Below are 11799 nucleotides of genomic sequence, written 5' to 3'. Positions count from 1 at the left end.
CAGGGGGAAAAAAATCCTGCTTCTACTGGAGTTCTTGCCATGTAGAGGAGATTATTAGCAAAAATAACTATATGGATATGTATACATATATTGTATTTAACATATACTTTAACATATATTGTTATCTGCCATCTAGAGGAAGGGAAAAGTTGGAACAGAAGGCTTTGCAAGGGTCAATGCTGAAACATTACCCATACATGCATCTTGTAAGTAAAAAGAGTTATCAGCAAACCCTTTCAGAGTGTTTGAGTCTACCACTATTATATATGTAAGTTGCTCTGCAGGTAGCAAAATACAAAGTCCTCATCAATTTGGGTGACAATTAACAAAATTGTCTGGCTACTTAATCACTGCCATCAGAATGAAGTATGACAAGTTGCATACAAGGCTATTCAAATGACAGCCTGATTCAGTGTAAAACCAAAAACAATTCTAATTGTGGAATTTCTCCAATGGTTTCAAAGAGAGAAATATGATTTGGCATTCAATTAACTGTTTTAGCCTTCACTATCATACAAAATGCCAGTTTGTTTCTGCCTATCTAGAAAAATCATTTGTGTAAGTAAACTTATGAAGATGCAGTGTCTGTACAATCTCAATCAGAAAACAATGCACACAACCATAACAATTATAAACCATGAGGTAACGTGTATCCTAAATGTATATGCGGGTATATCAGTTACACAAAAACAGCTGAATTACAAAGTGAGGGTGGGCTTTGTTCTGTCATTAGATTTCAATGTGATGTTTAAAGCACATTTTTTCCTACTGTCAAAATAGTTTTATCTCATCCCAACTCAGATAGGAGCACAGAAAACTAAATACTGTACCAATTAGTTAGTAAATGTCAGCCATAACCCTCTTACTAAAAGAACTAAGAACCCTTCTTCCATTAAAAGCAATTGGAATAAAAAAAATTGTTATGAAATACTTTTTCCTATGACTCATACCTTAAAAGTTTTGAATTGTTTTGTATTTTCTCCAACTGGTCTATTTCTTTGGACAGTCTAGAAATTTCGTCTTCCAACTGTTTCTGGGTAACATCAACTTGTTGACACAGACGAGCAAAAGTCGTAGCCATTTCCCTTTTCAAGGAAGAAGATTAGGGAGAAAACTAATTTAGACCAGGCTGTTTTACTTACGACATAACACCAACATGAGATTTAAAGTCTAAAGATATAAACTAAAAAGTAAAGTTATTTATATTAATGACAGCCAATCATGGGGAAATTATGAGATAAAAATCACACAGCTAAGTTGAACCTCGAGTCCCCCAGCCAAACACATCCCTCTTGGTTTATTTTCACTTTGCTTGCAGGTACCAAGGCCACTGAAGAAACATTGGTTTTTAACCAATATTCTTAAATGCCACAAGATGGAGCAGCACTCCTCTATCAAAGGAGACAAAATTTAAAACCAAATCCAACTTGCTCTTTTCTAGGAGCAAAGAACTGGAAATTGAGTTAATGCCCATCAATTGGGGAATGGCTGAACAAAATTGTGTTATGTGATTATGATGGAATACTATTAAAATGATGAGCAGGATGCTCTCAGAAAAACCTGGAAAGAGCTGATGCAAAGTGAAATGTATTGTGTACAAAATAAAAGCAATTTTACAAGGTAATCAACTGTGTGAATGGTTTAGCTATTCTTGGCAACACTGATCCAAGATAACGCTCAAGGACTTATGATGAAAAATGCTATCCATTCCCAAAAATAGAATACCGATTAAAATATACTTTAAATTTTTTTTCTTGAGTGTTTTTCTGGTTGGAAGAGGAAAGGGAAGGATCTATTTTTTTCCCTAAATAACGTTTATTGTGGAAATATTTTGCATGACTACACATGTTACAGCCTATATTGAATGGAATTCAAAGTTTCTAAAATGAATGTCAAAGTTGTTTTTACGTGAAATTAGGGAAATACTAAAATTTTTAAAAATTATACTCTTTAATATTATATTAAAAAAAAAAAACCTAAATGCAACTTTGCAGAACAACTTTGGATTGTTCACCACAAACATGAAGAAAAGAATCCTAGAACCGCCAAGAGCAAAGAGCACTCACTGACCCCGAGTCAAGTGGAATCCTATGCCTCTCTCAGATGCTTACTAGCTCTTTGGGAAAGAAAATAACATCGGAATCTTAGCAGCCTTACACGTAAAATGAAGGTGATAAAACATGTTTACTGTCTGAAGGGTTTTGGGGGCCTTAAAATATTACTGTAACTTGAGTTACTTCTCCCCTATTCCCGCTCAAAAGCCATTGTTGTTAAGATCAGATTTTTGACCTGGCAAATTTTGGCTGGGAGGCAACTTGGCCTGCCCAGGAGCCCTGGTCCTGAGAGTGTGCTCAGTTAAATTCTGATGCCCAGAGATAAGCAGCTCACATTCTTGGCTTGCAGGTCTGAAGCCGACTCCTGTTTCTCCACCAGCACTGTCTACCGATGACTTTCTTACCTTTCAGAGAAAAGAGCCACTCTCACATTGATGCCCTCTAGTTTGGTTTCATGAAACTTATTCATTAATTTGCTGAGTCAGAGTGACATTTATTTAGTATTTTATATTTCCCCAGAGAAAGAAAAGAAGTTGTGAACCAACTCTCTTTTCACTGCAACAATCAAGTACGAGCAGTCAATACTTCGACTCAGCAAAGTTCTGGCAACTCTGGTTACACAGCAGGTAGACTGCCTGAAAATATCTCCCATACCTAATTACTCTCTTTACCCCCACACCTAGGGGCCTTGGGCCAGGAGAGGCTTCCTGAAATCCATTGCTACATGCAATTAATCCATTAAATTAAAGAACAATTTACATCCCATCTTCTGGGGAAAAGGTTAATGATAGTCAAATTGAGATTCTTATCCGTCTTCCCTTTCTGATGGCTCTACATTTCTCCTGAGTTTTTTGGATTATAAGCACTTCATTTTCTTGCCTGTTCTTAAAAAAGATGATTTATCTTGGAATACAGGCATTTACATGTTGACTGGGTTGACTGTGTAGGCAAGCATACTGCTAAGTGCTGGGAATACAAAAAGAGACAAAGACAGTCTCTGTCCTCAAGGAGCTTACAATCCAATGCAGAAACTGGTAGACTAAACCCAATTTTTATGACCCAAGAGTAACAAATACTTCTTCTCTACCAGTGAACAATGCTGCAGAAACCTGTTTCTGTCATCAAAATCTCACCAGAGATTCTCACCAAAATCTCACCAAAATGTCACCAGAAAATATTAATTGGAGGCCCTTTCAACTTTCATTGGTTTCCACTGATCAGATGTTTCCTAAATTTCTTGCTCACAGATGCTATAAACAGGCCAAAGATGAAATTACAACAACATAATTTAGGAAAATCTGAAGAGTAAGAGTTTTCATGTAGGAGTCATTTCAGTTCAGATCTAAGACTGAGAAGAGCAGAGCGCACTGTTTCAAAGTTCAGGCCCTGGATTTAAATTCTGGTTCTTTACGCCCTCAGTGACCTTGGACATAACTCTCAACTTGAGTCACAGTTTGCTCATTTGCAAAATTCGGACACAGAACTGGAACAGGTTTCTATGGGGTCCAGATCCTGCCATTCCAATACTTTTATTAGAACAGACATTTTGTGACTTACTGCTGCACTTGATGGCTGCAATTAGCACTTGTGAAGCTAACAATCATCTGCAGTTTTTCAGTTGCATAGTTTACAAACTGCTGCTTGAAGGCTTTCTCCTTTGCTCGAGTGGTCCAAGTCAACCGTTCGTAAAGATACAAAGCTCCATACATACTTAGGGAAATTGTTATAAGTTTCCAGCCCACTGTTTTCCAGATCTGCAAAGAAAACAATTATTCATTATTGTTAAAGAAATAGAAATGGAGGTACTACTTGGATCCTATTTGTTTCAAATTCCACCAAGGTTTTGTTTTTTTTTTTAAATTGAAGAAAACAAACAAGAGAATCCAAGTCATTTTCCTCAATGCATAAAGGACTAACTTCTCATCTACATTATACTCAACCTGTCAGTTAATTGCTAAATCAGAGGGCTAGAAAGATTTCACTGGTACCCTTCCTCCTCCTCAGGTTACCTATTCCTTATTCTGGAATCACTGGGAACTTGTATAGCAGCTAGAGAAATAGACTTTTCCCTTAAATTTGAGACTATATGATTACTAAATTAAAGGGAAAAAAAGCTTCCTGGAAATCACCTGCTGCTGGTTTTTTGAGCCTTGGGTTCATCTATAAAATGTACAACTAGCTAAGTCCTTTCAAGCTCCAAATCCAATTGTGATATTACTATAACACTGATTATCTCAGGAAACAACTCACTTTGATGCCATCCGTGCATCCCAGGAGCCACAAGAAATACTAAAGAATGAAATTCTGAAGAGGCAAAAAAAAGCAATTCCAGGAAAAATGGCATTTGTGTGAAGAAATCAATGTGGATACACAGGAAACTCAAACAAATGGAATTTGCAGAACACATAAAGGAGGTGGGAGAGAGACCAGGCCACAGAGTACCTCAATAAAGAATACTAAAGCATGGAATGAGCCAAGGCTGGAGTGGAAAGCTAAAGATAATGAAGACAACCTTAACTTGAGCAATAGTAAACATTAACAGGGAGAAAAGAAGAGCCTATGGCACAGTTCTGGTTTTGGTTTTGCTACTAAGGAAAACAACCATTGTAATAGCTAATATTTATAGAAGGTAGTGCTTTTAAGATTCTCATTTTATATTTGAGGAAGCTAAAGAGACAAAAAGATGCCCAGTGTCACACAGTTAGTGTCAGAACAGAACTAAAATGACTTAACAGGTAGATGATATCAAGAGGACTAAAAACCCTTAGCTGCCCTTGATAAATTGAAGTCACCTTCAAAAAATAGGAACATTAAGGGACAACTAGTGAAGCTATGAAGTAATCAATTTGGAGCCCGCAATATCTCCACCTATATACCAAAGAAATTAAGAGAGAAAGAACCCATGTGGACAGCATGTTTATAGCAGATATTTTTGTACTAGCAAAGAATGAGAAACTAAGAGGGAACCCATCACCGGGGAATGGCTGATTAAATGACGGTATATGCATGTAATAGAATACTGTGACATAGAAAATAATGATTGGAACAGTTTCAAGAAACATGGAAAGCTCTGGATGAACTGATGAAGTAAAATGAGCAGAACCAAGAGAACGATACAGAAATAATAGCACGTTAAAAAAACAAGTATCTAATGAACGTATACAAACTCTGGACCAGTACAATATTCAATCATGACTTTAAAGGACTAACGAGGTGGAAGTGAGCGACCTCTTTAAGAACAGAGAGGGGATAGATGCAGGGTGGTAGAGAATAGACTTGTTTTTAAGATGATTTTAGAGAAGTAACACAATACTAGAGAAGTACAAATGGCCCACTTGTAAACAGATTATGACTTTAGAAACTCTTGAATGTAATATCCTTTTCTTACAAATGAGGAAACTGAGATTAAGTGACTTGCCCATGGACATACACCTCTTAAGTGACTAAGCCAGGTCTTTCTGACACTATGTCCAGGACCACACCACTGAGCTTCCAGGTCAGTGACAACAGCTTCAATTCCTGAGAATCAATAATGAGATGATTGGCAAATATCTAAAAAGGGCAATAAACTATCTAGCGGCAACATGACTTCAAGATCCAATCATGTTTTTGAAGAGCAGATAAGAAAGTTGAACATTACAAGCTTTTACTAGATTTTAGCAAAGCTTTTGGTAACTCAAATTATTTTTTAAATATAATGTTTGCAAAGTGTTTTATCTGCCTTATCTCCTTTGATCCACATAAGTATGAACAGTCACAATTATTATACTATTTTACAGGACAGAGTACTAGGCCAAGAGGTACTCAGCCCCACAAGTAATGTGACGGGATGGAAAACAAAATCTTTCTCTCGGTTCTGCACCATCTTTTACCCCCCTACAACATTCATTTTTAAATTTCTAGTTCCTTATTCTCTCTCCCTCTAGTCCCTTTCCTACTCACTGAGAAAGCAAGATATATAATATTCATTCTCCATAAAAACTCATGGTAAAACACAATTCCATATTTCTAGCCATGCTGCAAGAACAAAGTAGAAAACATAGCCTTCACTCTACATTCAAGAGTCCACCAGGTATCTTTCTTTTTTTTTTTTTTTTTTTTTTGGCTGAGACAATTGGGGTTAAGTGACTTGCCCAGGGTCACACAGCTAGAAAGTGTCTGAGCCCTGATTTGAACTCAGGTCCTTCTGACTTGAGAGCTGATATTCTATCCACTGCACCATCTAGCTGCCCCCATCAGGTCTCTTTTTGGAGGCAAAAAGCATGGTTAGTTATAAGCCCTTGTAAACAGTTATAGATCATTACTGATCTGTACAACTATACAATTCTTAGAGAGAACATGGAGAGATACAGATTGGAAACTGACTAGATGACTAGTCTCAAAGAACATCTGTTAACTGTTCACTTCGGTCTCCAGTGGAGTACCCCAGGGATCCAAGCTTAGCCCTGGGATATTTAATAATGAATTTGACAAAGACATAGAAGGCATGCTCATCAAATCTGCAAATGTCACGAAGACCACAGGGAAAGTTAACACTCTTATGGCAACATCATCTTCCAAAAGTATCTTGAAAGACTAAGGACTGAATCTAAGAAGATGGAAATCAATAGAGATAAATACTTGGATATAGAAATAAATGAATTTTACCAATTTAAGATGGGCAAGGCATGGTTAGGCATCATTTTGTTCTGAAAAAGATTGGGGATGGGGAGGAAAGAAGGGTGGGAGAGCTAACGGGTTCCAAGTTCAACAAATCTGTAGTGTGATATGGCAATTCAATAACACAGAAGACAAAAGTATCAGGAAGGAATAAGGAACTGGCAGTCCCAGTGGACTCTGCCATTTTCAGAACTCATCTCAAGTACTGGGTTCAGTTTAAGTTTTAAGGAACTTATGAAAAGTCAGTCGATGAGCAGAAGAATGTTTAAGGAGGGACACCAGAATGGTAAAAAGTCTAAATTCCATGTTATAAAAATGATCAATTAAAAGAAATTAAAATCTTAATTCTTGGGAGGAATGGAGGACTGGGGGGGAAGGGGAGGTAATAAAGATGTTCAAAAAGATTGAAGAGCCATCACACAGAGAAGGGATGAGGCCTGTTCTGCTTGGTCCTGGTGGGCAGAAGTAAACAAGAAAAGTTTTCTAAAGACAAGCCTCCTCAAGAGGAAGGGGCTGCCTCCCAGTGGACTCCCCTCTTCATGGAAGTCTTCCTCCAAGCCAAGGCTGGAAGAATATTTGTTAGATGTCAGAGCTGAAGATTCCTTTCCTTTCACTTATAAGTGGAATTTTGACCACTGAAGTTCTTCCTAACTTTGAAATTTTGTGATTCTATGAAAAGGAGAACTCTTCACAACTATGTTGGGATGCATTAAATTTTCCTAGATGCTAGAGATAATCACAATCTTCTAAATTTCACAATCTTTTAAATTTCACTCTCTCTCAAACAAAATTAAATTCAAAAGTAAATTCATTTTCTTCATCTCAAAATCTGACAGGGTAAGTGTCCAAGAACTGCAACTCTTTGGGAGCTATTACTTCAACACACCTGAGGAATCTAGAGCTACAAAAACAAAATTATTCAAATTGTTTTATTTTAAAAGATCACTGAAGCAAAATTTCAAAAAATTTCATTTCATATTCATACTTTTCATATTACTAATCATGTAATTTTAAAACAAGTTCTTTAATACTGAAGACTGATACAGTCTGATTCATATTTCCATCTGTGATAAGACTTATAGAATGTTTTCACAATTGCATGTTTTTTTTAACCTATAAACTTCCAAATATTATTGCTGGGCCTAAAATTAAAGGTACCCCTTTTCCTGATCCTATAAAACACTCCTATCACAATGTTAGCTGTAGGTAAAAGACAAAATACTGTTACTTGCCACTCCTCCAACGACAATGATTCCCATAGAAGTCCTTGACGTTAAAGAAGCTAAGCCCGTTATTAAGGTAACCATCACTTCTTCCTGAGACGCCAGATCTGAGGTTGCAGCATTAGGAGGAGCAGAGGGAGTAGAAGCAATAGATCGAGGCACCTGGCAAACATGGAAGAACAAACAGAACAAAATGATTACAGCATTTACAAAATGGCACTCTTCTAGTTCTCTCAAGGCAGCCCGGTTGAGGAGATAAAGAGAACCCATCTTATCTCCGAGCCCTGTAGTTCTCAAAAAGTTGTTCCATTTTAAAAGGAAAAAAAAATGGTCCCCCTTCCAGAGTAGATCAAAAAGTTCTTCTGGGGAAAATGGAAAAGAAAGCACTAACAACAGTGCAGGAAGAAAAGATCCCCCATCCCCCCTCTCCCTGTGTCCCACTCCTCTACACCAAATTTGAGAAATGAGCCTGGTAGAATAAGAAGGAAGCAGACTACAGACTCAACGTTCAGTGTCAGCAATGAATAATTTGGAAAGGAATCATCCTACATTTCAGCCTCATTAAAGTGTTTGAGAGTGGAGAGTCAGAAGGGCAGCCTCCCTCCAGGGCTCTTCCCTCTAAATGGGCAGAGTAGTTACAATCCCCACAGATATGCAGATATGGAAAGGTGGCCTTATTGCAAAGAAAGAAAGACTGGCAGCAGTGAGTAATCAGGAGGAGGAAGGGACCAGGTCCCAGGAGAACCGCTGGCATGGTGGTGTGAGATATCAATGGCTGCCTTTCATTCTGTGACCTTGCTATGTGCCGTTTCTCTGTGAGAGTGTGTGTCCAAACAGGGCCATACCTTTAGCATCTTATACGTCCATGGCCACAAAGGCATAAGACCCTCAAGAATTCAGGCAAATAAATCCCAAAGATCAATGAAGAGGTCAGCACCCATTCACAACTATCTGCACTCTGCAAGTCTAGGCCCCATCCTCCCCTTAAAATGTGTGCCAGAGATTAAAAATTCAGACAGTAAAATCTTTAGAGACATAGAAGTACCATCAAATCTTAAGGAGGATTGAGGACTCCGATTTCCAACTGTGCTAGAAAGAAGGTTTAGGGTAGAGGTTCTCAAACTACAGCCCGCGGGCCAGATGCGGCAGCTGAGGACGTTTATCCCCCTCATCCAGGGCTATGAAGTTTCTTTATTTAAAGGCCCACAAAACAAAGCTTTTGTTTTTACTATAGTATGGTCCTCCAACAGTCTGAGGGACAGTGAACTAGCCCCCTATTTAAAAAGTTTGAGGACCCCTAGTCTAGGGCTTATTTTCTCTTAAAATGGCTGACACTGACAATCAAATCAAGTAGCCAGATTGAAAGCAACAGATCCATATGCTAAAGATATGACAAATCAGAGTTTTAGTTTCCAGCCGAATTTTAACAAGTTTTATCTTACCTGAAAGATGGGCTCTGATAATCCTAAGAGTACCCTCTGGGCATTTGTAGGCCCCAGGAACCGGCTAACCAGGGATGACCAACCCAAGGAAAAACGAAATACAATATCTTCTTGAAAGTCAGAACACAACTTGTGACAATTGAGATCATAGCTGAGATCAAATTTCTTACAAGGGATTAATACATGGAGCTTATTTTGTATGCCAGCAGGAAGCAATGGCTTCAAATTTTCTAGAAAGCAAACAAAAATCAAATAAATCACTTCTTTCAAGTATGAGCAGGTTTTGTGTGTATTTAAAAAGAAATGTCTAAAATACAGTAAGAGTATAGTTGTTTTATCTCTTAAATATTAAAAAAGCTTATTAATAATACTATGTGAGAAAGTAGAAAAACTATTAAAACGTATAAACACTTAGACATTAGAAAGTTCATAGTTGGTAACAGAACTTCCAATTTAACATAATCCTCAAGGGCAAACACAAACTTTTTAGCAAATGACAAAATAAACCCTACAAATTTAAAATAAAAATCTACATCTTGGGACACCTAAGGTATTACCAATCATTTCCTGCTGCGACTGGTGCATTGAGGCATTGACTTCAGTGGAACAGCGATCAGCCAAATTTCTTCCCATACCATCTTCTATGTGCTTGTTTAGTTCCTGTTTTTAAATATATATATATATTATTATTTTTCATAACTAGTTAAATCCGAGGTGTTATAAACTTTTTCATAATATAAATCCCCCAAGACTTGTAAAAGAAAAACAAAATGTTTTACTTAAATCAAACTTTCTCCATAATTTCATAATCCAATCTTATTTTCCTTACACACACACACACACACACACACACACACACACAAACACAATTCTACTACTTTTAATCATCTGCTGCCAAGCTATATCATTTCGCTACCATGTTTTTTAAGGGGCAAAGCTTCTACTTGCTTTAACTTCAATTAAATTAAGCAAACATTTATTCTGCACCCATGTGTAGGACAGTGAGTTCAACTAGATGCGCTGACAATCCTAAAGTTGCAAATATATCAAAAAGAATAAAATCCTGAATAATATTTAGGCCAAGTTAAATACCATATGGAAAGGTAGGCTTAATGAACTCTATTCTACTACTGATCAGGGCAATGACAAGTACAGTTTTAAGTCTGGAAGGTGGATTTTTTTTGTCTTTTCTACAAGACAAAAGTAGCTCATACATGAGTTACAAGTAGCTCATACATAAGTATAAATAGCTCATACACTTGATATATAGAAATAAAGACTGTGTCCGAAGGGCTATAAATCCATGCGTATACTTTGACCTAACACCACCAATTACTAGGCATGAATCCCAAAAGAGATTTAAAAAAAACAAGAAAAGGAAATGACCTCTATTTAAAAAAACAAACAACAACAACAACAACAACAAACAGCAGCTCTCTTCTCAGGGCAAAAAAAAAAAAGAGAGAATTGAGGGGATGCCCATCAATTGGGGAACGGCTTAATAAACTATCATATGTGTTTGTGAGGGAATATTATCGTGCTCTGGAAAATGATGAGCAGGACTCTCTCAAGGAAAAAAGAAAAAAGTGAAAAGTCCTCCATGAACAAAGTGAAATATACCGTATACAAAGTAATAGCAATGTTCTAGGATGACCAGTTATAAATGATTTTGCTATTCTCAGTATTACCATCAGCCACAACTACTCTGAAATACGTGATGAAAAATCCTATCCATACCCAGAGAAGGAATTGATTGAGTCTGAATACAGATAGAAGTATTCTCTACTCCTCTCTCTTCTTAACTTGACATCCATTAGGATGGGAGATCTCCATTTTCTTTCACAACTTGACTTTCATGGAAAGGTTTTTTATAACTTCACATGTGGTTCCTTAATTGTGGGTGAGGATAAGGGAAAAAACCTAGAACTCAAAAATCTTTAATGTAAAACAAATAATTGATTTGAATGTAACTGGGGAAAATTATTAAATAATTTAATAAATTAATAATTTAAATAAAAACACATAATCTGGTTTATCCCATTTCTTTTTGATTAACTGCCTTTCCAAAAAAAAAAGAAAGAAAGAAAAAAAGAAAAAAGAAAAAAAGCCAATCAATAAAGGTTATATGAAGACTAAAATGTGACAACTGGCCTTTCCTATGACTCCTTCCAGCAAAAAGTATATCCAAATTACACAAAATAACAAAGAAACATCACTCCAAAGAATTGAAGCCATTAAACTTACAGTTTTATACACTTTAAGCACACTTGGAGAAGGATGGAAGTCAGAGCAAAACTCATCGACCAAAAGAGAAAGACGACAAATTTCATCTGTCATAGCACATGAAACCTGAAAGCAACAGAATGAGTCATTCAACTTGGGAACATTCGTAAACACCACATTCCCAAGACAGGACCTGCA

The 11799-nt window shown here is 36.9% G+C and overlaps 1 protein-coding gene across 2 annotated transcripts in view; it reads right to left on the bottom strand.

Annotated features, from left to right (window-relative positions):
* MFN1 (mitofusin 1) overlaps positions 1-11799 on the bottom strand; it is a 46064-nt gene that overhangs the window by 3305 nt on the left and 30960 nt on the right. For both annotated transcript variants that reach the window (XM_031957703.1, XM_031957702.1), the window contains exons 12-17: positions 11623-11727; positions 9936-10038; positions 9379-9608; positions 7946-8098; positions 3612-3808; positions 951-1085 (exon numbers count right to left, since the gene is read on the bottom strand). In XM_031957703.1, the coding sequence (XP_031813563.1) occupies positions 951-1085; positions 3612-3808; positions 7946-8098; positions 9379-9608; positions 9936-10038; positions 11623-11727 (923 nt within the window). The remainder of the gene's footprint in view (positions 1-950; positions 1086-3611; positions 3809-7945; positions 8099-9378; positions 9609-9935; positions 10039-11622; positions 11728-11799) is intronic.

The sequence above is a fragment of the Sarcophilus harrisii genome, chromosome 3 (assembly GCF_902635505.1).
Source record: "Sarcophilus harrisii chromosome 3, mSarHar1.11, whole genome shotgun sequence".
NCBI lineage: Eukaryota > Metazoa > Chordata > Mammalia > Dasyuromorphia > Dasyuridae > Sarcophilus > Sarcophilus harrisii.
The sequence above is the reverse complement of the archived record's forward strand: the minus strand, read 5'-3'. Positions and strand labels throughout refer to the sequence as shown.